The 26632-nt window shown below is 44.9% G+C and overlaps 2 protein-coding genes across 7 annotated transcripts in view; both read right to left on the bottom strand.

Annotated features, from left to right (window-relative positions):
• Positions 1–26632, bottom strand: part of LOC143774562 (uncharacterized) — an 85891-nt gene that overhangs the window by 5263 nt on the left and 53996 nt on the right. For 2 of the 4 annotated variants that reach the window (XR_013215553.1, XR_013215554.1), the window contains 4 exons: positions 22684–23010; positions 18758–18994; positions 18510–18659; positions 3354–5377 (listed from right to left, as the gene is read on the bottom strand). Coding sequence is in view for 1 of the 4 variants with exons in the window: in XM_077262283.1 (XP_077118398.1) it covers positions 18510–18659; positions 18758–18994; positions 22684–23010 (714 nt within the window). In the remaining 3 variants the exon portion in view is untranslated. Of the gene's footprint in view, positions 1–3353; positions 9481–18509; positions 18660–18757; positions 18995–22683; positions 23011–26632 lie in introns of those variants that run through there. The other 2 variants (XM_077262283.1, XR_013215555.1) reach the window with 2 other exon arrangements.
• On the bottom strand, positions 11365–14615 carry LOC143773318 (uncharacterized). 3 transcript variants are annotated; one of them, XM_077260797.1, is made up of 4 exons: positions 12605–14615; positions 12454–12514; positions 12290–12373; positions 11365–12088 (listed from the first exon to the last, which is right to left on the bottom strand). In XM_077260797.1, the coding sequence occupies exons 2-4, from the start codon at positions 12511–12513 to the stop codon at positions 11873–11875; spliced, it is 360 nt and encodes a 119-aa protein (XP_077116912.1). In that variant the 5' UTR covers position 12514; positions 12605–14615; the 3' UTR covers positions 11365–11872. The 3 variants fall into 2 exon arrangements, 2 of the variants coding, with proteins under 2 accessions (XP_077116912.1, XP_077116911.1); XR_013215140.1 differs by having other exon boundaries at positions 12454–14615.

Raw genomic sequence — 26632 nt, 5'->3', positions numbered from 1 at the left:
TCATTGTAAGGTACGGGTAGGAGGGGGCAGAGTTCCAGGCGCGCATGCGCGGTCGAAAATGGCGGTCCCGACGCACAAAAAAAGTTACATGGCGCAACCGTCACACTGCGTCGCAATGCGTCGGTAATGTTAGTCTATGGGGAAAAAAACGCATCCTGCAGACAACTTTGCAGGATGCGTTTTTTCTCCACATCGACGCATTGCGACGTGCAGTGCACGCGCTACTGTGAAAGTAGCCTAAGCTGTTGAAGTGAAAATATAAGCAAACTACATTTATGGGATCAAATAACTAAAAATTTGCATGTGCATATGCATTCACCTTTTTTGCGATGAAGCCTTTAAAAATTTCTGGTGCAAGCAATTCCCTTCATAAGTCACTGTGTGCAATCTAAGTGTCACACGTCTGTCAGTATATACACTTTACCTTCTCTGAAAGGCCACAGAGGCTGCAACAACATTAACAAGAGGAACCACTAACCAAACACCATGAAGACCAAGGAGATCTCCAAACAAGTCAGGGACAAAGTTGTTGAGAAGTACAAGTACAAGGTTGGGTTATAAAAAAAATATCCCAAATCTCTGATGATCCCCCGGAGCACCATCAAATCAATCATCAAATACAAAGAACATGGTGCCACAACAAACCTGCCTACAGAGGGCCATCCACCAAAACTCTCAGCCCGTGCTGAGATGGCATCAGGAGGTAGCACAGAGATCAAAAAGGTAACCCTGAAGGAGCTGCAGAGTTTGCAAGTTGAGACTGGATTATCTGTCCATATGCTCACAATAAAACCGTATGCGCCACAGAGGTGGCCGTTATGGAAGAGAAGGCAGAAAATTGCGTGTGTAAGGCTTGTTCTGTGTTTGACAAAATACATGTAGGAGATTCCCCAAATGTATGGCAAAACGTGCTGTGGTCAGAAAAGACCAAAATTGAATTTTTGGCCACCAAAGTAAATGCCATGTCTGGCGCCAAACCAACACAGCTCATCACTCCAAGAACACAATTCTCACAGTGAAACATGGTGGTGGCAGCATCATGCTGTGGGGATATATTTTGGCTGCAGGGCCAGTGAAAATGCTTAGAGTCCAGGGGAAGATGGATTGTGCGAAATACAGGAATATTCTTGAGCAAAACCTGCTTCAGTCTGTCAGTGATTTGAGACTGCGATGGAGGTTCACGTTCCAACAAAACAATTACCCGAAGCCTACTGCTAAAACACCACTCAAGTGGTTTAAGGGAAAACATGGTAATGTTTTGGAGTGGCCTAGTGAAAGCCCAGACCTTAATGCAATTTGGGAATCTGTGGTCAGACTTGAAGATTGCTGTTCAGCGGAAACCATCTAACTTGATGGAGCTGAAGCAGTTTTGCCTTGATGAATGGGCAAAAATCCCAGTTGCAAGATGTAGAAAGCTCAGAGAGACTTATCCAAAGTGACTTGCAGCTGTAGTTACCACAAAAGGAGGCTCTACAAAGTAATGACTTTAGGAGTGGAGGGGTTTGGAGAGAGAAAAAATGCCAAGGGGGGGAATACTTTTGCAAGCCACTGTATCACGTGTCAAAACCTGGCACGCAGGGCGAGCATATTTGGCCTCCAACTCCAGGCCGGTCCCCCACCTGGCATTGTACTTTCAACTATATCAGCTTCCTAGATGTTGATACAGTTGAAAGCAATGATGGAGGATGGAGAATCAGCTGATGTTCCCTCTCCTATCATTCCTCCCCTGCGTCTGACATCTCAGCGCGATAGAGTCATTACAACACTCCATAGGGGATCACCTTGACTAGGTGGGATGGCTTTTAAGTTTATCAAAATTATGTTAACCAAGTACCCCATGTAATTGTCATGCACTATTGCTATTGATTTACTGCAGGGTGTTTTCTCATTTAGTTTTTAGGCTTTTTTTTCCCCTCCCCAAGTATATTTGGCCCGTGACGTCATTACAACACACGTGCTGTACAGAGATGTGCAGAGGATCTGAAGACCCCAAGAAGAGACCATAACAGAAGGAAACAGGCAGAGGTGATTTTTTTTTTTTTATGTGCGGCCCATTATACTGTACGGGGCACTATGTGGGGCCATGACACTGTATGGAAAGCAAGTAAGGCCACATTCTGTATTGAGCACTTTTTGTGGCCGTTATACTGTACGGAGGGCTGTACCAGGATCACTGTTCGGGTCACCATTCTTCGTCGGGGGTGATTGACGGAAGGTGCGTACAGTAGGGTCATCATACTGTGCATGTGCAGGATACTTTGGCAGAATTCACTATGGGGTGTCATGCAGTGTTTGGGGGCACTTTTGTTTGCATCTTACAGATAATACATTTTTTCAAGTTTTTTTATCCTTTGTTATTACTTATTGAAATTAGGACATATGCTTTTTACTGCTCTTGCATAACATTATAGTATTCCAATATTGTGTTGTAAGATCTATTAATTCAAGTGTACTTTGTTCGTGGGACAAGTTTGGCATAAGTTCATTGTTCTACTTGATGAAAAATAAAAACACAAGTGAAACTCATTATATAGAGTCATTGCAAACAGAGTTATCTATTTTAAGTGTTTATTTCTGTTAATGTTGATGGTTATGGCTTCCAGCCAATGAAAACCCAAAAGTCATTATCTCAGTAAATTAGAAAAATTAACAAAAACACCTGTAAAGGCTTCCTAAGCATTTAAAAAGGTTCCTTTGTTTCAGTAGGTTCCACAATCATGGGGAAGACTGCTGACTTGACAGATGTCCAGAAGGCAGTCAATGACACTCTCCACAAGGAGGGTAAGCCACAAAAGGTCATTGCTAAATAAGATGGCTGAAGAAGACCCATAGAGATACACATGGATATTCTGCTAGAGTTTATTCTTAAAGATAGCGGTACAAAGGGGGCAATAGCGGTAGTATATGGGGACCTGTTACATGCTTTTTTGAGAGACCATCCTATCAATGCTAAAAGGAAGTGGGAGACAGATCTGGGGGAGATAGATTATGATAGCTGGGATTCTATCCTAGAGTATATACCCAAGTTCTCTATGAGTGAACCCGGGAGATTATCACATTTATATGTGATACATAGGGTGTATCGTACCCCTGATATGTTGTTCAAAGCGGGACTAAATCCAACTCAGACTTCCCAAGGTGTTCACAATCTCAGGCAGGTATGCTACATATGCTCTGGAGTTGTCCTAGTGCTGAATCGTATGGGAGTGGTGTATGGATGTGTGGTCCCTAGAGACCCGTTAGTATGTATTTTGGGTTTTATAGAGGAAACAACGGACAGTACTACTAAAATTGCAATTGCTAGAATACGGTTTGTCGCAAGAAAATGGATTGCAAAATATCGGATTACGTACCGGTAATGCTCTTTTATAGAGCCCACGACAGCACCCACTGAGAGAGGGGATCCGCCCCTAGGAACAGGAAACCTACAGAGAGATAAAAGGGGCGGCCCCCCCTCGCTCCTCAGTTGTTTTACAGAGAATAAGGAGGAACCGCCGCCAGGTTTTTTAGTTTAACAGGTTTAGTTATATATACATATTTACAACATCATATCATCTTACTCTATTATATACATCTCCCTATAAGACACCACGTGTAACTAAATAAAGAAAAGGGAGGGAATCGAATGGGTGCTGTCGTGGGCTCTATAAAAGAGCATTACCGGTACGTAATCCGATATTTTCTATTCGCCACGACAGCACCCACTGAGAGATTTACAGAGATTATAGATTGGGTGGGTTAACTGAGCCGAGAACCGATACCCCAAAGGTTAGATCAGAAGCAGCAGATAGGTCTAGTCTATAGTGCTTATAGAAGGTATTAGGCGAAGACCAAGTTGCAGCCTTACATATAAGGTGTATTGGCACGTTCGCTCTTTCTGCCCAGGAAGTCGACACGGCCCTAGTGGAGTGTGCTCCGATATGCAGAGGAGGATCTCTTCCCTTAGATTTGTACGCCAAGATTATAGCATCCCGGATCCAGCGCGACAGTGTGCACTTTGTGACTCTGGATCCTTTGTTTTTCCCCTGGAAAGACACAAAGAGAGACCTACTCTCCCTCCAGTCCCTAGTTCTTTCTATATATGTTAGAATAGCTCTTTTAACGTCTAGGGTATGAAGCCTAGCTTCTTCTGGAGTCGAGTGGTTCTCATAAAAGGTAGGTAACAAGATCTCCTGAGACCTATGAAAACTAGTGGCTACTTTAGGGAGATAACATGGATCTGTCTTTAAAACTATTCTGTCAGAAGTCACTGACAGGAATGGAGGATCTACTGATAAGGCATGGAGATCACTCACCCTTCTGGCAGATACTAATGCCACTAGTAATATCGTCTTTAATGAGACATGCTTCAAAGAGGCTGTCTGAAGAGGCTCAAAAGGGCTTTGTGTCAATGCATCCAGGACTAACGTCAGATCCCACTGTGGAATCTGTGGTACCTTAATAGGTCTTGATCTCTCGCAAGCAGAAATAAACCTAGATATCCATCTATTGCCTGCAACATCAGAATTAAACAGAGCTCCTAGAGCCGAAATTTGGACCTTTAATGTGCTAACCGAGAGTCCCAAGTCCAGACCCTTCTGTAGAAATTCTAATATTGAGAATATAGGAACTTCCGAAGAGAGTTGTGCAGTATGGAATTCAAGAAATTTCTTCCAAATCCTAACATAAATACTGGTAGTGGAAGGCTTCCTACTCCTCATGAGGGTATTTATTAACCCCCTTGAGAACCCTCTAAGCTCTAGTAATTGCCTCTCAAATTCCAGACAGTCAAGTTCATTCCTTTTACTTGAGGATGTAGGAACGGCCCCTGAGATAGAAGGTCTTTGGTCTGAGGCAGAATCCAGGGGTCTGAAATTGACATCGCTCTGAGCCACGAAAACCATGGCCTCTTGGGCCAGAATGGGGCGATCAGAAGGACTCTTGCTCCTTCTTCCCTTATCTTTCTTATGACCACTGGCAGTAGATTCCATGGAGGGAATGCATAGGCTAGGTCGAATGCCCATGTTATATGGAGGGCATCGAATATGTCTGGATTGTCCTCTCTGCATAGAGAGGCGAACATCCTCACCTGACGGTTTGCTCGTGTGGAGAACAAGTCTATCTGGGGTACACCCCATTTGGCTGTTATCAACTTGAACACTTTCCTGTTGAGCATCCATTCCCCCTGATGCAGAGTGTGGCGGCTGAGGAAGTCTGCACGAAGATTGTCTATGCCTCTGATATGAACTGCCGACAAGGATAGTAGGTGACCTTCGGCTAGCTCCATGATGTCTGAAGCAACTCCCATAAGATTTTCTGACCGAGTACCTCCTTGACGGTTCAGATAGGCCACTGCGGTTGTGTTGTCGGAGAAGACCCTTGTATGAGAGCCTCTCAGCTGAGGGAGAAAGTGGAGCAGGGAATAAAATATAGCCTTCAACTCTTTTACATTAGAGGAATTCTCAAGCTCTGCATAAGACCAGAGACCCTGGGCTACCTGATCCTGAAAGTGTGCTCCCCAGCCATCGGGACTAGCGTCCGTGGTAACGTTAGTGGATGAAGTGATAACCCATAAAACTCCCTTAGATAGATTGCCCCAATCTAACCACCATGCAAGGGAGTGTATTACATCTGACGTTAGAACGACTGTGTCATCCAGCTTTCCTTCCCTCCTAATGTCCTCTTGTAATACAAATTTCTGTAGCTGTCTAGTGTGGAATTGCGCCCATTGGACTGCGGGAAGACAAGAAGTCAGGGAACCTAATAAAGACATGGCATTCCTCAATGACATACTACGCTTACTGATGGCTATACTCACTTTATGTATTATGGTGGTCTTTTTCTCATCAGGAAGCCTACATATCTGGTCAACTGAGTCCAATAGGAGCCCCAGAAATTTCTGACATGTCACAGGCTGGAGCCTGGATTTTTCCCAGTTTATAATCCAGCCCAGTTTTTGCAAAGAAAATACTACTTCCCCCAACCTCCTCTCACACTGTAGGGAATCTCTACCTACAATCAACAGGTCATCTAGATACGGAATTACTAGTGTGTCCCTTACTCGTAGGAAGGACATTACCTCTGATAGTAATTTGGTAAAAACCCTTGGAGCCATGGATAACCCAAATGGCATAGCCCGGTATTGTAGGTGACAGACCTGCCCCTCTATAACCACTGCTACCCGGAGAAATTTTTGGTGTAACTGGTGTATGGGGAGATGGTAGTAAGCATCCTTAAGATCCAATACTACCATGTAACAATTTGGAAACAAATTTTTAATAGCTGAATGAATAGATTCCATTTTAAATGTTCTGGGTTTTATAAAGGAATTTAATTTTCTCAAATTGATTATGGTTCTGAAAGAGCCGTCCGGCTTAGGCTACTTTCACATTAGCGTTTGAATCTGCAGCGTTTAATCCGCAAACGGAAGGACACGAAAAACGCATGAAAACGCGTGTAAACGCAGCGTTTTTAAAACGCTTACGGTTACCGCATGCGTCATTAAAACGCAGCGTTTACATGCTTTTGCTTGCGTTTTCTATGCGTTTGCGTTTTTTGTGCGCATGGCGCAAAATTTCACCAGAGAAAAATTCTAGATGCAAGAACCAGCCAATGGGACTACAGAGGGCGTGTATTATGTGAAATCTATATATAGACCCTAGGACAGCTGAAATCTTCAGATTTTGCTCCTGTGTCCTGTGAGAAGATGGATCTTCACATGGATAGCTATTACTTTAAACTGGATCTGAGCATCAAGATTTTTCTGGCATGTGCGTTTGCTTGGGAGCAACACCGAAACCGGGAAAGACAGAGAAGGACAAGGCGTAGGCGGTTTTGGCAACACCCCATTGTAGAACTGCGGGAGAGCCGTGGTACATATCACACCCTGTATGGCGAGCTCAATGAGAACCCAGAAAAATTCCCAGAATATACCAGGATGTCACAAGACTCTTTCCGGGATTTGCTTGATCGTGTCCAAGGAGCCATCCGGAGACAGGACACACAGCTCCGTAGAGCCATTCCACCAGCGGAACGTCTCCTGGTTACCTTAAGGTACGTAATAATTCTAAACAAAAGCTAACCAAAATTTTTTGCAGGTCTGATGTTTTTTTGCCTATTTTGTAAATTATTTATTCTTACTACAGATTTCTTGCAACTGGAGAGAGCTTGTCATCCCTTCATTTCCAGTACCGCCTTGGGATTTCCACGCTCTCCGGAATTGTTTTTGAAACCTGCCGGGCTTTATGGACCATTCTCCGTGAGGAATTTATACCCATACCCACGGAGGACATGTGGAAAGAAATTGCTGACAAATTTTGGACTGTTTGTGATTTTCCCAACTGTTTGGGTGCGGTGGATGGGAAGCACATCCGGATTACCAAACCAGCCAGAACGGGATCACAGTTCTTCAACTACAAAAAATATTTTTCTGTAGTTCTTATGGCAATAGCCGATGCGGACTGTCGCTTCATTGCTGTGGACATTGGTGCTTTTGGCCGTGGCAACGATTCACAGACTTTTAAAACCTCTGATATGGGCCGACGTGTTTATGGCAAAAACTTTAATTTCCCACAGCCACGACCACTCCCCTACACTCAAGGCCCACCGCTGCCATTTGTAATGGTTGGGGATGAGGCCTTTCAGATGAGTGAAAATCTCCTGAAGCCCTATTCAAGTCGGGACTTGAACCGCACAAAACGGATCTACAACTACAGACTAACCAGGGCACGCAGAACAGTAGAGTGTGCCTTTGGGATTATGGTGTCCAAATGGCGCATTCTAGCAACTGCAATAAATCTAAAAATGGAGACAGTGGATGAGGTAGTTAAAGCCTGTGTGGTTCTCCACAATTTCATTCTGGCTAAGGAGCGACACACCATAGAACTTGATGAACCTGTTGCCAACCCTTTGCCTGATTACCGTCATCATCCGCTGCGGTCAACAGTTGAAGTAGGCCACATGCGGGACCAATTTGCAGCGTTTTTTGATTCTGACATTGGACGTGTGCCATGGCAGGACAATATGGTGTAAAATGTACTGCTGGTTTCGGGTCTGCAAATTTATGTTTGGAATGTTAATGTTTTTTCAAATAAAATAATTGTGTTTTACTTTCTTCACCATGTCTCCTATCTATTTCCTTAACAAACCACTTTGGGTTTTTGGGCTTAGGTTGTTGACGTGAGTCCTGTCTTGGTTCACCATTAGCTTTTTGCCGCAGACTGTATAGACGATGTCCGTTATTGTCGCAGTATTTGTCCAGTACTTAACATCAGTATTTGTAAGCCTAAACCAGGAGCGGTAGTTAAATGCTTTTAGTGGTGCATATCTGTTTAATGTACTTTTCCTCACATAGTTCCACTCCAGGTTTAGGCTTACAAATAGTGCTGTAAAATACAGAGCGAATACTGACAGTGTGATGGCAGCCTACACCAGAGATCTATAGTCATCAAGTCACGTGTCTGAACTAATGAATTCATGATGCTATTTGCTCTTGAATTCATTTTTCCTGACACTTGTCCGGGTGAGTATAGATATGCCATGTACATTGTTCCTTCACTTTGTGTGAAATATATGTATATGTACCAATAAGATAAAATGGAGGTAATACAATGCATTTCGAAAATCAGCAGGTCAGGGGTCATAAATAATGTTTCGGATAAGAAAGGACCTGTTGAGTATAGTTGTGCTGTGTATTACCACCATTTTGTCTTCTGTGTGCGACCAAAAGTCACGGAGTAAACAGAAAGAACTGTTTTTGGAGAAAATACAAGTGTTATTTTTGGGGGCAACCTCATATCTCTCAACCAAACACACCAAGCTTCAGTGTTCTGCTAAGTAGGTACTGGAGGTTGGAGGTGGCCCCCAAAAATGTGTTTGACGCATAATTTGTTATTGGCGCAGGCTGTGTGGTGACGGTGGCGAAATACACAATTAACCAAACCTTATTGGGGCAAAAAACACAGGTTTATTAAACACACACAAACCAAAAAATTAACTGCGCCTGCTTGGGGTTGAGTGCCGATATTGTGGGGTGTTGAGTAGTGAGGTCTGGCTTATTACTGTAGCCGACATAGGGGTGGCAGGAGAAGGCGCTATGAAACTACTGGGGTCAGGATATTCAGGGATAGGGCTAGACACATGAGAGGGTTGAGACACACTGGAAGGGTGAGACAAACCAGACATTACAGACACATTGGGAGGTGAGGGGGGAGGGATAGCTATGGTTTTTTGTTTTTTTTTGCCTTTCCCCTTTCTTGTTTTGCGCGGGCACGTTGTCGTGGTGGCAGGGAACGCCAGGGCAGGGTCCGTCAACGGCAGTCTGGTGGTGGTGGTGCCAGGAAACGCCAGGGCAGGGTCCGGCAATGGCAGTCTGGTAGTGGTGGTGCCAGAGAACGCCAGGGCAGTGTCCGGCAATGGCAGTCTGGTAGTGGTGGTGCCAGAGAACGCCAGGGCAGGGTCCGGCAACGGCAGTCTGGTAGTGGTGGTGCCAGAGAACGCCAGGGCAGGGTCCGTCAACGGCAGTCTGGTAGTGGTGGTGCCAGAGAACGCCAGGGCAGGGTCCGGCAACGGCAGTCTGGTAGTGGTGGTGCCAGAGAACGCCAGGGCAGGGTCCGGCAACGGCAGTCTGGTAGTGGTGGTGCCAGAGAACGCCAGGGCAGGGTCCGGCAACGGCAGTCTGGTAGTGGTGGTGCCAGAGAACGCCAGGGCAGTGTCCGGCAATGGCAGTCTGGTAGTGGTGGTGCCAGGAAACACCAGGGCAGGGTCCGGCGGCGGCAGTCTGGTAGTGGTGGTGCAAGGAAACACCAGGGCAGGGTCCGGCGGCGGCAGCATGCTGGTGGCAGTGGAGGAGGGCCAAGCAGGAGCAGCAGTTGTCATGGTGGTGGCGGTGGGCTGACCCACTGCACTGGGCATGGTGGTGGTGCTATAATACGGTCCGGAAGTGTTTGGAATGGAGGTGGCCGTGCAGTGGTATGCAGCAGATGTCGGCATTGATGTAAAGCGTGACAGTGTGGGCACTGTTGGAAATGCCCCCACTGTCTGCTGAAAATACCGACTCTGCTGCATAGCCTGCACGTAAGCAGCATTGCAGGCCTGCATAATAGTAATCTGGAGCTCAGGACTAAGGTGTTCCGACATGCCCTGTTCTATCTGATTAAAAAAATGATGTGCTGGCCTCTGGAGGTCGGCTTTCACTTGGGCAAGGGCTGTGGTTACCTCCTGGATACATGTGCTCATATGACTAATGGCAGTATCCAGTCGGTCACCCATCGCCTTGAGTCCCTCATGGAAGACCGAGCTCAAGTGCAAAAACTCGGGCATGAGTGACCTGTCCGCGGCCCTCTGCCGCTGCCGGGAGGAGCCCATAAAAAATTGGCTAGAGGCAGAGGACTGGGGAAGGGGAACATCTGATGGACCAGCTTCCTGGTCTCCAGGTTGTGTGGCAGGCCCACTTGCTGCAGCGCTGGAGGATGGCTGGGACGGGTCCGTGGCTGACTGATGAAGGACCGCTCCAGAACCTGGGCCAACAGTGGAGCTCCAAGTGCTGCGGAAAAAAAAAAAAAAAATATTACAAAACATTTACAAAAAGATAACTGAACAGTTAGATACACATTCAGATAGGGAAAGGTCACACTACTATTTGTAGTGAATTTTACATCAGAATTTTCAAGCCAGGAGTTCAACAGTAGGAATAAAAGTTTCATAAAACAACATGCTATACTTCTGCATGCATCGACCAGTCCTTGGGGATTACAAAAACTGATGTAAACTATGAAGAGACGATGGAGGCAATACAAGCCATATCTCTATACAAGGTATTGGTAAGCCAAAACCTGGAGAGGAACTATGTGAGGGAAAGTATTCAAAGAACACGTACCCCACTGCTGCATCTATCAATCAATCAAGGTTTCGGATTACAAATACTGATGGGAAATACGAATTGACGACAGAGGACATACAAGCCACCTGTATACTCACCAGGACAAGTGTCAGGAAAAATGAATTGATGAGCCATTGGCATCCTGAATTCATTATTTCTGACACCTAACTTGCTGAGTATAGATCTGTTGTGCAGGCTGCCATCACACTCTCAGTATTTGATCAGTATTTCAAATCAGTATTGGTATGCCAAAACCTGGAGAGGAACTATGTGAGGGAAAGTATTCAAAGAACACGTACCCCACTGCTGCATCTATCAATCAATCAAGGTTTCGGATTACAAATACTGATGGGAAATACGAATTGACGACAGAGGACATACAAGCCACCTGTATACTCACCAGGACAAGTGTCAGGAAAAATGAATTGATGAGCCATTGGCATCCTGAATTCATTATTTCTGACACCTAACTTGCTGAGTATAGATCTGTTGTGCAGGCTGCCATCACACTCTCAGTATTTGATCAGTATTTCAAATCAGTATTGGTATGCCAAAACCTGGAGAGGAACTATGTGAGGGAAAGTATTCAAAGAACACGTACCCCACTGCTGCATCTATCAATCAATCAAGGTTTCGGATTACAAATACTGATGGGAAATAATGACCAACAACAAATTGCATTATACACCATTTTTTTTTCTTTTTTAACCAATATACTTACGTTCTTCGTGCAAGGACTGGTCTCAAAAACGCAAGGATGCGGTGGTACTTGTATTTGCGTATCCTTGCTGCAGAACCACTTGGAAGCCGGCTCTCTTGGCGCAGGTCCTTGTTGAAGCGGTCCTTCATCGATCTCCAACGTGTTTTCACTTTTGACACTGTTGGCAAAACAAAACATAATAGTTAGGACAATGGTCTTTTGACCATGGTCACACAACTGTATGTGCTGTGAAAAAGTAATGACTTTCTGACATCATACACAGTTGTGTGAGCATGGCCAAGGTATTGACTACATCACACTGCATTGCGATACTTACCAAATGCAGAACGGACCCGAGCCGGGGCATTGGCCCAGCCATCCCACAACGCTGCGGCCACCTCATTCCAAAGCCTCCGGATCGTCACATTGTTGGCGTGCAGTGGATCCCTGGTGTCCCACAATGCGACTCGCTCGTGAACCAGGGAGATGAGGTGTTCATTCTCAATTAGGTCCTCATCCTCCTCTGGAACCTAACAACAAAAAGGACATTAATATTGGAGGCATTCACATACGGAAGACAGAAAACAGAATCAGAGGAATGGCATGAATATTGAAATAAAAAAAAACACTGGTGCTGAAGCCAAAGGGAAAGAAAGAGAGAAGTAGAAAGAAATGAAGATTCCAGAATTATAAAGTGAGGATACAATACACATTCAGCCAGCTATACTTACACGATGCCGCCGTGTTGCCCGGCCGTGACTACGCTGCTCCTGCCCAGTCTCCTGCTCAGTGTCTTCCGCTGTAGAAGAAGTGGTCTGAAAAAGGGAAAATATACATTGTCATATGTGTAGATGTGACAGTGAATACTTACCAATCTGAGGAGGTGAATACTCACTTCGCTGACATGTTCCCCTTGTGCAGGCCCAGGCGTTTCCTCATCAGAAGCAGAAGACATTCTGATGTGTGCAGAAAGAAAGGAATGACAGAAATTAGGGCACATAGACACAGATTATAGAAAAGAAATGCTTTGGATAGGATATACTCACATAGTTCTGAGGCTTGTTTGCTGATCCAAGGGGCTGTGGGGCGTCTCGTCTGCAAGGCAGTCTGCTGACTAGTGACCTGCAAATGTCCACTTCCTCCCTTTATCACCTTCTATGTGGGGGGTGGCTTATCAGTGTCTAGACATGTTTTTCTCAATTGAGACGCATGCGTCGGCAAACGCAAGCAAACGCATGTACTGGAAAACGCATGCGTTTACATAGACTACAATGCGTTTTTTGGGCGCAAACCTTGCGCAATCAGCCGCATGCATTTCCAGGCGGCAAATTGACGCCTCTAAAAATTACTACATGTTGCATTTCCGCGCCAAGACGCAGACGGCTAGACGACGCATGCGTCGTCAAACGCGGCAAAACGCGAACATAGAAAAACGCATGCGTCGATAATGTTAAAGATAGGAATACACAACGCATGCAGATATTTGCGGAAGAAACGCTGCGGACACAACCGCAAATGTGAAAGCGGCCTTAGAAATTAGAAATAAGGGGGAGTAGAAGCCCTTCCCTATCTGGGATGGTGGTACTTTTATTAATACGTGTTTGGATATGAGGGATTTAATTTCCGTTTCAAGGGCCTCCTGCTGAGGCCTAGATTTTAAGGATGTAAGAAGGAAGGAATCCGGAGGTGTTTGGATGAAATCTAAAGCGAGGCCTGAAGAAACTAAATTGATGGCCCACGGATTGACCGTTATTTCCTTCCATTGCTCTGCAAAGTGTAGAAGTCTAGCTCCCACTGGCAGAACCGGGTCAACGGAATTTATCCGCTGGCTTAAAGGGACGTTTATTGAATAGATTTCCTTTTTGTTTGAATTCCTTATTATTATTCCATCGGTCTTTAAAGCCTCCCTTCTTGCCGAATGGTGGCTTCCTGAACGCCCTTCTGTAAGAAGGAATAAAGGGATTAGGGAACCCCTTCTTCCTTTCACCCGCCTTAGTGAGTATTTCGTCTAACACTGTTCCGAAGAGGTACTCACCCTGACAGGGTATGGCACACAATTTGGACCTGGACTGGGCATCTCCTTTCCAGTTTTTTAGCCATAAGGCTCTACGAGCCGTGTTAGTAAGACTGGCCGTTCTGGCCGCTAGACGGAGTGAGTCAATAGAGGCATCAGAAATAAATGCCGCAGCCCCCTTAATTAAAGGAATAGCGGAGCGCAATTTTTCCCTGGATACTCCGGCCTTAATGTTTTGGTCCAGCTGGTCGAGCCAAACTAGCATAGACCTGCTAGTAGATGTGGCTGCAATTGCAGGTTTAAAGGCAGTTACACAGGCCTCCCATGACTTTTTAAGTATTGTGTCAGATTTCCTGTCCATAGGATCTGATAATGAACCTGCATCTTCGACTGGCAGGGAGGAACGGCGGGAGGTGGATGCCACAGCCGCATCCACTTTAGGTACTTTGGACCAAGTGGTCAAGTCCTCATCATCGAAGGGGTATCTCCTTTTACATGAGACTGGCACAAACCCTTTTTGTCCTTTATTCCATTCCCGTTTAACCAGGTCCTTGATGGCCTGATTCACTGGAAATACATGGCCTTTCTTTTGCGAAAGACCAGCAAACATAGCGTCCTGAGGTGTCTGAGGTTCTTTAGACTCTGATACTCCCATAGTACCCCTCACTGACTTAATCAGACTATTTACACTGTCTGTAGGGAAACAGACGTAATCCTCGTCATCCGAGGAGCCCGATCTTTGAGAAACGTCTGAGCTGACCTCCCCACTTTCTGCTGACGTGTCTGCTGCAGGAGAAGGCGCCTTCCTGGTTCTTTTCCCCACATTCACCGCCGGACTACTACCCAAGGACTGAAGTTCTTCCCTTATCATGAGACGAATCTCCTTCATCCTGACCGAACTCTCCTGCTGCAAGGTGTAATCTATGCAACTCTGACATAATCTTTTAACCCCTTCCCGACATGTGACGGTATAGTACGTCACATGTCGGGACCCCCGCTTTGATGTGCGCTCCGGCGGTGAGCGCACATCAAAGTCGCGACATGTCAGCTGTTTTTTACAGCTGACATGTGCGCGCAATAGCGGCGGGTGAAATCGCGATCACCCGCCGCTATTAACTAGTTAAATGCCGCTGTCAAGCGCAGACAGCGGCATTTAACTACCGCATCCGGCCGTGCGGCCGGATATGAGCGCATCGCCGACCCCCGTCACATGATCGGGGGTCGGCGATGTGTCAGGAAGGTAACCATAGAGGTCCTTGAGACCTCTATGGTTACTGATTGCCGGTGGCTGTGAGCGCCCCCCTGTGGTCGGCGCTCACAGCACACCTGCATTTCTGCTGTGTAGCAGCGATCTTATGATCACTGCTGCATAGCAGAGCCGATCGGGCTGTGCCTGCTTCTAGCCTCCCATGGAGGCTATTGAAGCATGGCAAAAGTAAAAAAAAAAAGTTTTTAAAAATGTGAAAAAAATAAAAAAAATATAAAAGTTTAAATCACCCCCCTTTCGCCCCAATCAAAATAAATCAATAAAAAAAAACCCCAACCTACACATATTTGGTATCGCCGCGTTCAGAATCGCCCGATCTATCAATAAAAAAAAAGCATTAACCTGATCGCTAAATGGCGTAATGAGAAAAAAATTCGAAACGCCAGATTTACGTTTTTTTGGTCGCCACGACATTGCATTAAAATGCAATAACGGGCGATCAAAAGAACGTATCTACACCAAAATGCTATCATTAAAAACGCCAGCTCGGCACGCAAAAAATAAGCCCTCACCTGACCCCAGATCACGAAAAATGGAGACGCTACGAGTATCGGAAAATGGCGCAATTTTGTTTTGTTTTGTTTTTTGCAAAGTTTGGAATTTTTTTTCACCACTTAGGTGAAAAATAACCTAGTCATGTTAGGTGTCTATAAACTCGTAGTGACCTGGAGAATCATAATGGCAGGTCAGTTTTAGCATTTAGTGAACCTAGCAAAATAGGCAAGCAAAAAACAAGTGTGGGATTGCACTTTTTTTGCAATTTCACTGCACTTGGAATTTTTTTCCCGTTTTCTAGTACACGACATGCTAAAACCAATGATGTTGTTCAAAAGTACAACTCGTCCCGCAAAAAATAAGCCCTCACATGGCCAAATTGACGGAAAAATAAAAAAGTTATGGCTCTGGGAAGGAGGGTAGCGAAAAACGAAAATGGAAAAACGGAAAAAGCTCCGGGGGTGAAGGGGTTAATATAGGAGTCCGGCAGGGGCTCATTACACATCGCACACTGCTTGTGCCTAGATTTCTCCGTCCGCTTACCCTATAAGATAGAAGCAGGAGAAACTACCATTAGCCCCCATAAAGCCAGCTACACATTTACCCAGGAGTAAGGTTAAATACCGTCTGCCGGGTTGTACGATCAGCTTTTGGTGCAGAGCGGCCTGACTTTTTCACCGATTTCTCAGTGGAGTCACTCCTCTTTGAGTGTCCACTGCCTTTCTCTTTGGCATCACCACTAGGCAGGATTAAATCCTCCAGTGGGCGCTCGATATCCTCCTGGGACGACATGTTGCGCAACCAGGAGAGCTCTAAACTGCCTTATATAGCACCGCCTGTGCCTCACAGCTGAGAAAGCACTCCCCTTTTTTTTTTTTTTTTTTTTATACCTGATCAACAGAGGAGATCAGCGATTATCCCAGGTGTGTGGCCCGCAGTCTCCTTCTCCAGCCGCAGATGCTTGCAGTAATTACCGGCAACCGCTGCGCCCATAGACGAGCCCAGGCTGCCCCCGCGACCCCGGAAGTTGAACCAAGCATTTCCGGGACGCCGCTGCTACTGCGCATGCGCCGGCGTCTCTGCTACACGCTGGAAGACGCTCTAGCGCTGTACCTGCAGCCCTGTTAGCTTCACTCTGGAGGGACCAGGAGGGGAACAAAAAAAAACCCCCGGGGAGACGCCAGCCTACCGCAGCTCCACCAGGAGCATATCTTCCTACCTGCCCCGGACCCCGGGCTGGACGAGGTAGGTGCCGCTCCGCAACATCGGTGGCCTCATACAACAGTGTCCCAGCAGGGAGACTGTTGATGGCTTCAGCAGATGAGGGGTCCACAGGATCATCCCCCCGTCTCTGTTTACCCGCTCTGGAGCCCCTGCCGCTCAGCAGAGTCGTACAGGCGGCAGTCCAGGCGGGTCTTCCTCTTGATAGCAACTCCATAGAGTCTTCTCTGTGGGTTCCCGTCTAGGAACAGGAAACCAACTGAGGAGCGAGGGGGGGCCGCCCCTTTTATCTCTCTGTAGGTTTCCTGTTCCCAGGGGCGGATCCCCTCTCTCAGTGGGTGCTGTCGTGGCGAATAGAAAATAATGGATTAGAGAAGAGCCTCCTTCCAGATGGGAATTTGTTACTGAAACTGTTCATTTAATCCTATTGGAAAAGAGCATTTTCATCAAGAGGAACACGTTACAGTTGTTCCACAAACTATGGCAGCCGTGGTTGGATAGAACTTTTTAAGGTTATACCAGTTTATGAAACTGTGGTGTTACGTTTATAGTCAACTGTCTGAAAAAGTAAATATGGTCACTATATTGTTTGCTCTTGGAATCGTCTTTAAGGGGGTGGGGGTAATGTATTTCTTTACAAAAGGAAAATGTAAAAATAATGAAGCTGGCTGTTCAGAGTGCTGTATCCAAGCATATGGAAGGAAAAAGTGTGGTAGAAAAAGGTGCACAAGCAACCGGGATAACGGCAGCCTTTAAAGGATTGTTAAGAAAAGGCCATTCAGAAATCTGAGGGAGATTCACAAGGAGTGGACTGCTGCTGGAGTCACTGCTTCAAGAGCCACCACACACAGACGTATCCAGGACATGGGCTACAAGTGTCGCATTCCTTGTGTCAAGCCACTCATGACCAATAGACAACGCCAGAAGCGTCTTACCTGGGCCAAGGAGAAAAAGAACTGGACTGTTGTCAGTGGTCCAAGGTGTTGTTTCCAGATGAAAGTGAATTTTGCATTTCATTTGGAAACCAAGGTCCCAGAATCTGGAGGGAGAGTGGAGAGGCCACAATCCAAGCTGCTTGAGGTCTATTGTGAAGTTTCCACAATCAGTGATGATTTGGGGAGCCATGTCATCTGCTGGTGTAGATCCACTGTGTTTTATCAAGACCACAGTCAGCGCAGCCGTCTACCAGGAAATTTTAGAGCCCTTCATGTTTCCCTCTGCTGACAAGCTTTCTGGAGATGGAAATGTCATTCTCCAGCAGGACTTGGCGCCTGTCCACACTGCCAAAAGTACCAATACCTGGTTTACAAACAACAGTATCACTGTGCTTGATTGGCCAGCAAACTCACCTGACCTTAACCCTACAGAGCATCTATGGGGTATTATCAAGAGGAAGATGAGACACCAGACCCAACAATGCAGACGAGCTGAAGGCTGCTACCAAAGCAACCTGGGCTTCCATAACCCCTCAGCAGGGCCACAGGCTGATCACCTCCATGCCAACCACATTGATGCGGTAATTAATGCAAAAGGAGCCCCGACCAAGTATTGACTGCATTTACTGAACATACATTTCAGTAGGCCAACATTTCGGATTTTAAAATCATTTTGCAAGCTGGTGTTATAAAGTTTTCTAATTTACTGGGATAATGACTTTTAGGTTTTCACTGGCTGTAAGCCATAATCATCAACATTAACAGAAATAAACACTTGAAATAAATTACTGTGTGTAATGGCTCTATTTAATATATGAGTTTCACTTTTTGTATTGAAGAACTGAAATAAATTAACTTTGACATTATTCTAATTTTGTGAGAAGCACCTGTAGAATTGAAGTTTTTTCTTAATATCAAGGTTCGCCTGTGACTAAGTGTCATCATAAAAACATATAGGTAGAATGTGAGCTGTATACAGATACTCTACTCCAGAAGTATCAGACGCACCATACTCTTACCTGATGGGGTCAGGAGGATATATATGGTACTGATGTTTCTAGGAAGACTGAGCGCTCCCATATTGGGCTCATCTCCGCAGTGGCCCCATATCACTCTGATTATATTCAAACCCAAGATGTGACCCAAATGACCAGATTCTCCATTAAGGTCTGGGGAGGAAACATATATTAGAAAGATTCTCTATTTCCAATACCACTTGCTTTTGGACTTGCATTTAGATTGTGTGGAGTTTATCCTCAGGCCTTACCTCTTATTACAGTAATAGATTTATTATCTGCACTGACTAGATTAGAGACCGTGATGACGCCAGTATCATTGTACGGAATAGTCAGTGTCCGGTTATCAGGGCTCAGCCAGCGTTGGTCCAGCAGGTCTCTTCCATCTATCGTCCAGCTGATTTCCCCCGGGTCTTCAGCGTGGCACCTACTGAGGGATATGGTCCCATCAGTGGAATTATGGAATAGCTCATGGATCCATATGGGATCTAAAGGGAGGAGAATGTTTTAGTTTTTTTGTTCCTCATCAACTTTTCTTTATTGAATTTACAGCTTAAGGATAGCAGACAATAAAACAACGCAAGACACGTACATACTGTTCATGTGGTTTGTGATATCTGTAGAGTAATGTGCAAAAACAAATTAGGCTGGTGTGGAAACACGCTGCGGAGTACGAATGCTTTCCAAAATAGAAGAGACAGTCTATTTGTAGTCAATTTAAATACACAGAGTACAACAGAGAAATCCAAGTCCCATGAATATTTGGTGTGACCACCACCCTTTTCCTTCATCACTTCTCAGTCTCTGAAGGAACTTGGCAGGGAGGTTGCTCCAAACATTATGGAGAACTAACTAGAGATATTCTGTGGATTTAGGCTTGCACAAATCTTTCTGGCTCTTCATGAAATTGGAGAGAAGACTGGATGATGAGATTATAACTCGTCCTGTAATCCCAGACAGACTTGGATGATGTTGAGATCAGGGTTTTGGATTATAACTTCCAGGACTCCTCGTTCTTAATGACACTGGCTGTATGTTTGGGGTTGTTCTGCTGAAAATTAAATTTGGAGCCAATCAAAAGCTTTCATTAATGGCATTACATAATGGATATGGTTTTTGGCCAGCACTTCTAGAGAGACTTACATGACCAATAGATGGGTCCCACTAGTTGCTGCCAGTTCTGAGCTGATGGCACTGCTGGACACCTTCCGATTTTGAAGTAAGCAGCAACTGCTGCATTAAGCTTCCTTGCCTGGCCACTGAGTCTATCATGCTCAATGTTGCCCATTTCTTGGTTCTTTTTCAATAGAGTGTGGACAGCACATGAAACCCCCAGACTGCTTTGAAATCTTTGCCTGGGACAGACCTTGCTGATGCAGTATAACTACCCTGTCTTGCCAGCCTGTGTGACCTGTTACATGAACATAGCTTCCACCACCACACCTTTGTAGAAACGTTTGTCTTCTCCACATCCTGTTTAAAGCCTCCTGTGCAGTGGTTTCTGTTTTATTTCATGACTTTATTTCAACCTTCATATGAAATTATCATCACTTGGTATAATTGGTTACTCATAAACCCGACTATAATCCTACAAAATCCCTGAATTTGTGCAGGTGTACCTAAAGAAATTATGAAGGCAAGGGGCTGTCACACCACATATTGATGACATTTAGATTTCTTTTTTGTTTGTGCACTATACATTTTGATAAAAAAAAAAATGTAATACATTTATATCTGAAAGCATTCTTACTATAACATTTGAACCGTGCAAAAATGCTACATATGTATGAAGATTCAAAAAGAGGATAGATCAAGAAAAGAAAAGGGTGGTGGTGAGTCAGCAATCACCTGAGCTATTGTTACATGTATATGCAATAATGCTGACTTACACACCTCGGGTAATCCCTTTTTTTAATTGAATATAGATAGATACCCTCTTTTCTACCTTTATGGGAGATAGTTTTATTTCCTCAAGAGGAAATCTCACTAAGGCCGGGGTCACACTTGTGAGTGCAATGCGAGAAACTCTCCTCAATTCCCAGCACTGCCGCCTGCACTCGGGACCGGAGGGTGCGGCTTCATGTATTTCTATGCAGCTGAACGCTCCGGTGCCGACGACAGTGACGGGTATTGAGGAGAGTATCTCGCACTGCACTCACAAGTGTGACCCCGGCCTAAGGCTCCGTACCATCCGGAGAGAAGCTTGGTCCATTTATGATGAAGAATTGAAATGTTTAGGAAACTAACTAGTATCAGGTACTATTCCCACTGTTTGTACGTATTTATGTTGTGTATTTTTGTTTGGGTTTTGTGGTGTTCAGTCTTTTTTAAGGATATGTAGTAAAGGTTATAATTTAACAAATCCCTCCATACTATGTCTGACAACCCCTATGACCGCATAAAACTCAGTGAGGTGGCTGCACATGTGTGGTTCTCTTCCCTCCCCACTACAGCCGTCCACCCCTATGACTGCATATAACTTGGAAGCATGCACAATTCTCTCACTTCCATAATATAACTGAAAATCCATATGACTGCATATAACTGAGGTGGCTGCACAGTTCTCTCCCCTAGTATAGCTGACGATCCTATGACCACCTATAACTCAGATGTGGCTGCACATGTGTGGTTCTCTACCCTCCATACTACAGCACACGCTCTACGACAGCCTATAACTAGGAGAGGAGGCTGCACAGTTCTCTCCCTTCCATACTATAGCCGACAACCCCTCTGACCACCTATAACTAGGGGAGGAGGCTGCACAGTTATCTCCTTTCCATACTATAGCCGACAACCCCTCTGACCATCTATAACTAGGGGAGATGGCTGCACAGTTCTCTCCCTTCCATACTATAGCCGACAACCCCTCTGACCATCTATAACTAGGGGAGATGGCTGCACAGTTCTCTCCTTTCCATACTATAGCCGACAACCCCTCTGACCACCTATAACTAGGGGAGATGGCTGCACAGTTCTCTCCCTTCCATACTATAGCCGACAACCCCTCTGACCATCTATAACTAGGGGAGATGGCTGCACAGTTCTCTCCTTACAATACTATAGCCGACAACCCCTCTGACCATCTATAACTAGGGGAGGAGGCTGCACAGTTCTCTCCTTACCATACTATAGCCAACAACCCCTCTGACCATCTATAACTAGGGGAGATGGCTGCACAGTTCTCTCCTTTCCATACTATAGCCGACAACCCTCTGACCATCTATAACTAGGGGAGATGGCTGCACAGTTCTCTCCTTTCCATACTATACCCGACAACCCCTCTGACCATCTATAACTAGGGGAGATGGCTGCACAGTTCTCTCCCCTCCATACTATAGCCGACAACCCCTCTGACCATCTATAACTAGGGGAGATGCTTGCACAGTTCTCTACCCTCCATACTATAGCCAACAACCCCTCTGACCATCTATAACTAGGGGAGATGGCTGCACAGTTCTCTCCTTTCCATACTATAGCCGACAACCCCTCTGACCATCTATAACTAGGGGAGGAGGCTGCACAGTTCTCTCCTTTCCATACTATAGCCGACATCCCCTCTGACCACCTATAACTAGGGGAGATGGCTGCACAGTTCTCTCCTTTCCATACTATAGCCAACAACCCCTCTGACCATCTATAACTAGGGAAGGAGGCTGCACAGTTCTCTACCCTCCATACTATAGCCAACAACCCCTCTGACCATCTATAACTAGGGGAGATGGCTGCACAGTTCTCTACCCTCCATACTATAGCCGACAACCCCTCTGACCATCTATAACTAGGGGAGATGGCTGCACAGTTCTCTCCTTTCCATACTATAGCCAACAACCACTCTGACCATCTATAACTAGGGAAGGTGGCTGCACAGTTCTCTACCCTCCATACTATAGCCGACAATCCCTCTGACCATCTATAACTAGGGAAGATGGCTGCACAGTTCTCCCCCTTCCATACTATAGCCGACAACCCATGTGAACGCCTATAACTCCTATGGATGGGGGGGGGGGGGACCACACATGCTTACTAAGGTTTAATTCAACACAGGAGATATTCGAACTTCCGTTTTCAGAATTGTTCGATGTCTCAGGAGGTGAACCCCCTCCAGTACCACATTTATCATTTCCCCACAGTAAGAAGAGAATAGAATTGTTATAGTGATCTTTTGATTCTCACTTACCCAGAATCTGAACTTCCGCCCCCGGCAACTTTTCGTTTTTCCCATTTCCGTTAGTACGCACCAGTGTATAATATCCGGCATCGCTCCTGGTCACATTGGGTAGGGTGATGGTTCCGGTGGTTTTATCGATGCTTATCCTGCCCTCCCACCTGTGTGGTATCTGGGGGCTAGAATTACAGGGGATGTGGGCGGTCACACCATCATATTGGAGCTTAAATACTCTGTTGAGGTCACAGGGACCAAAATCAAACGTCACATCTGAGGACCTCGCTATGTACTTGACTTCTTGGCTCTGAATCAGTGTGGGGCAGATGAATAGGAGAAGCACTACAAAATACAAAGAGATAAATCACCAAACTGCACGATAATCAGAAAATACAATATATGCTGGCAATAAATAACGAGACACCCGGCAATCGCCATGATAAAGGAGCTGTATGAAAAAGGGTCACGCTGGCAGGAAGACGACAATAAGATTAACAGAAATATGAAGTGTTACAGATCAGTAAGTACTTGTTCACACGCTGCATATTTGCAGCACAAAAACCTCAGCGGTTTAAAATATCAGCAAAGTGAAAGATTCCTGAAATCTGCACACACTGCTTATGTATTTCATTTACAACTAAACCAAAAAACGATGATCAGAAGGTCAATTTTTTATCAAAAAGTCCATATAAATTTTATTTTATCACAAACTATATATATTTCATTGCAGATTTCAAGCGGTTTCATATCTGCACCTTGGAGATTCTTAAAGTGTTTTTCATCCATACTAACACCATGTTCAGACACTGTTTTTGCTGTGTGTTTTTTTTTAACCCCTTCACCCTCGGAGCTTTTTTCGTTTTTCGCTCCCCTCCTTCCCAGAGGCATAACTTTTTTATTTCTCCGTCCATTTGGCTATGTGAGGGCTTATTTTTTGCGGGACGAGATGTACTTTTGAACGATACCATTGGTTTTACCATGCTGTGTAACAGAAAACGGGAAAAAAAATTCCAAATGTGATGAAATTGCAAAAAAAGTGCAATCTCACACTTGTTTTTTGTTTGGCTTTTTTGCTAGGTTCACCAAATGCTAAAACTGACCTGCCATTATGATTTTCCAGGTCATTACGAGTTCATACACACCTAACATGTCTAGGTTATTTTTTATCTAAGAGGTGGAAAAAAATTCCAAAGTTTGCAAAAAAAAAAAAATTTGTGCTATTTTCCGATACCCGTAGCGTCTCCAATTTTCGTGATCTGGGGTCAGGTGAGGGCTTATTTTTTGCGTGCCAAGCTGGCGTTTTTAATGATACCATTTTGGTGTAGATACGTCCTTTTGATCGCCCGTTATTGCATTTTAATGCAATGTCGCGGCGACCAAAAAAAACGTAATTTTGGGGTTTTGATTTTTTTTCTCGCTACGCCGTTTAGCGGTCAGGTTAGTCCTTTGTTTTTATTGATAGATCGGGCGATTCTGAACACGGCGATACCAAATATGTGTAGGTTTGATTTTTAATTGTTTTATTTTGATTGGGGCGAAAGGGGGGTGATTAAAAATATAAAAAAAATAAAAAAAATATATAAAAGTTTAAAACACTTTTTTTATTTTGGCATGCTTCAATAGCCTCCATAGGAGGCTAGAAGCATGCAGTACACGATCGCCTCTGCTACATAGAGGTAAAGTACAGATCACCTCTATGTAGTAGAAATGGTGGTGTACTTTGAGCGCCAACCACAGGGTGGCGCTCAAAGCAATCTGCCATCAACAACCATAGAGGTCTCAAGGAGACCTCTGGTTGTTATGGCAATGCACCGCTGACCCCCGATCATGTGACGGGGGTCAGCGGCGCGAGAACTTCCGGCCGCGCGGCCGGGAGCGCTAGTTAAATGCCGCTGTCAGCGCTTGACGGCGGCATTTAACTAGTTAATGGGCGCGGGCGGATCGCGATTCCGCTCGCGCTCATTGCGTGCACATGTCAGCTGTACAAAACAGCTGACATGTCGCGGCTTTAAGGTGGGCTCGCCGCCGGAGCCCACCTTAAAGCAGGGGATCTGCCAGCTGACGTACTATTCCGTCAGCTGGCAGAAAGGGGTTTTAATTACCGCAAATTAACCCCTTTACCGCCTGAGAAGTATCCATACGTCCCTGTGACCAAGTACTTACTGAACTGGAATGGGTTACTACACCCACATGATTTTGCACACAAAGAAGCTAGGCGGGTGCGATCACAGCCGGGTGTCAGCCATATCTCACAACTGACACCCGGCACTGTGTGCCAGAAGCAGTCCCGCACTGCTCCAGGCACTAACCATCTAAATGCTGCGAATGAAAGCAATCGCAGCATTACGAGAGCAGGCAGAGGGAAGAAAGCCCCTCTGCCCTTGGATCGTGTGATCCCGATTGTTGCCATGGAGGCCCAATGTAGCCCTGATGACATCCGGGTCACCAGAGCTAGCAAAGTTGCTTGATCGTGGTCACAACATGATCAGCAACTTACCCTGTCAGTGCAGCACTGACAGTTTGCACAGCATAGGGATGCGGCTGCATCACCATGCTGTACAAGAGATCAGCCTGCAAAAAATTAAATAAAGGGACAAAGTAAAAAATCTAAATATATTGTAACCATGAATAAACATTTTTGGAAAAAATATAAAATATATACATACATATACACCCACAATAAAAGTATACGTTTGGTATTGCAGCGTCCGGAGTGACCCAACCTATAGAACTGTCCCACTTTTTAACTCCTTTAGTGAACACCATAAGAAAAAAAAACAAAGCTTTAACATACTGCTGAACAAAATTTGGAATAAAACACGATAGAAAAAACTAATACAAATAAATATAGTACGACTGAAAAAGTCATCTTTTTATGCAATAAACAAGCCACCATACAGCTCCATCAGCGGAAAAATAAAACGCTATAGCTCTCAGAATAAAGCGATGCAGAAATAATTATTTTCTCTATAAAATAGTTTTTGTGTAAAAAGCGCCAAAACATAAAAAAAACAAACAACAACATTATCACACGTAGAACGACAACCACCTCCCTCTCCCAAAAAAACCCAAAAAACACAATTCCTGTATTGCTGGTTTTTGTTTCTGCCTCAAAAAAAAAAAAAAAATCGGAATAGAAAACGATCACGTCTGAAAATGGTACCAATAAAAACGTAAACTCGTCCCGCAAAAAAACAAAAAACCTTCACATCACTCTTGGCTGAAAGATGGAAAAATTATAGCTCTCAAAATATGGTGATGCAAAAACTAGTTTTTGCAATAAAAAGCATCTTTTAGTGTATGACAGCAGCCAAACATAAAAACCCGCTATAAATATGGTATCGCTGTAATCGCACTCACCCGAATAATAAAGTCTCCTAATCACTTGTACCGCACGATGAATGGTGTAAAATAATAAAACCAATTCTTCCCCTGCTGTTGATTTGTTAATTCTGCCTCCCAAAAGATCGCAGTAAGGTTCGGACCATATTTATCCTGCGCTCTGCACTGAATACTTACATCAGGGTTTCTGAGTAAATCTCTGAAATACACGATTCAGACAGAAACCCCGGCGGAAGATTCCCTAAAATGAGGCAGATGGAATCACTATGGACACCGTCTGTGATTCGTGGGTGTCCGACTTTTTAGGCGAGCATAAAAGGTTCCGTCGGCCACAGTTTTGTGCATTATTTTGTAAAGCGCTGCGGAATATGCTGGCGCTATATAAATAAAATTATTATTATTATTATCTCTGAAAAGGACACCACTGAACAGAGTCAAGAGTAACTGCTGCCTCATTATACTGAATGGATCCCTTGGAAGTTTCATCTGAATCACGTCACTCAGATTTAGATGGAAACCCCGATGTCAGTGCTCAGTGTAAAGAACCAGATAACTGTCATCACTAACGTTATGTAAAATGCTCCTAACAAAAGCATCAATCCACAAATAAGAGCAAGTCTCC

This window comes from Ranitomeya variabilis, chromosome 5 (assembly GCF_051348905.1).
Source record: "Ranitomeya variabilis isolate aRanVar5 chromosome 5, aRanVar5.hap1, whole genome shotgun sequence".
Classification (NCBI taxonomy): Eukaryota; Metazoa; Chordata; class Amphibia; order Anura; family Dendrobatidae; genus Ranitomeya; species Ranitomeya variabilis.
Note: the sequence above shows the minus strand (reverse complement) of the source record. Positions and strands in the feature narration are given on the sequence as shown.

Bases quoted from the DNA above. Each gene is read 5' to 3' on its own strand.
- LOC143773318 (XM_077260796.1), bottom strand. From the start codon at position 12,558: ATGTGCCCTAATTTCTGTCATTCCTTTCTTTCTGCACACATCAGAATG. The intron at 12,374-12,453 runs GTGAGTATTCAC...TCCCTTTTTCAG, and splicing joins AAGGGGAACATGTCAGCGAA to ACCACTTCTTCTACAGCGGA. The intron at 12,089-12,289 runs GTAAGTATAGCT...TTTTGTTGTTAG, and splicing joins GGGCAACACGGCGGCATCGT to GTTCCAGAGGAGGATGAGGA.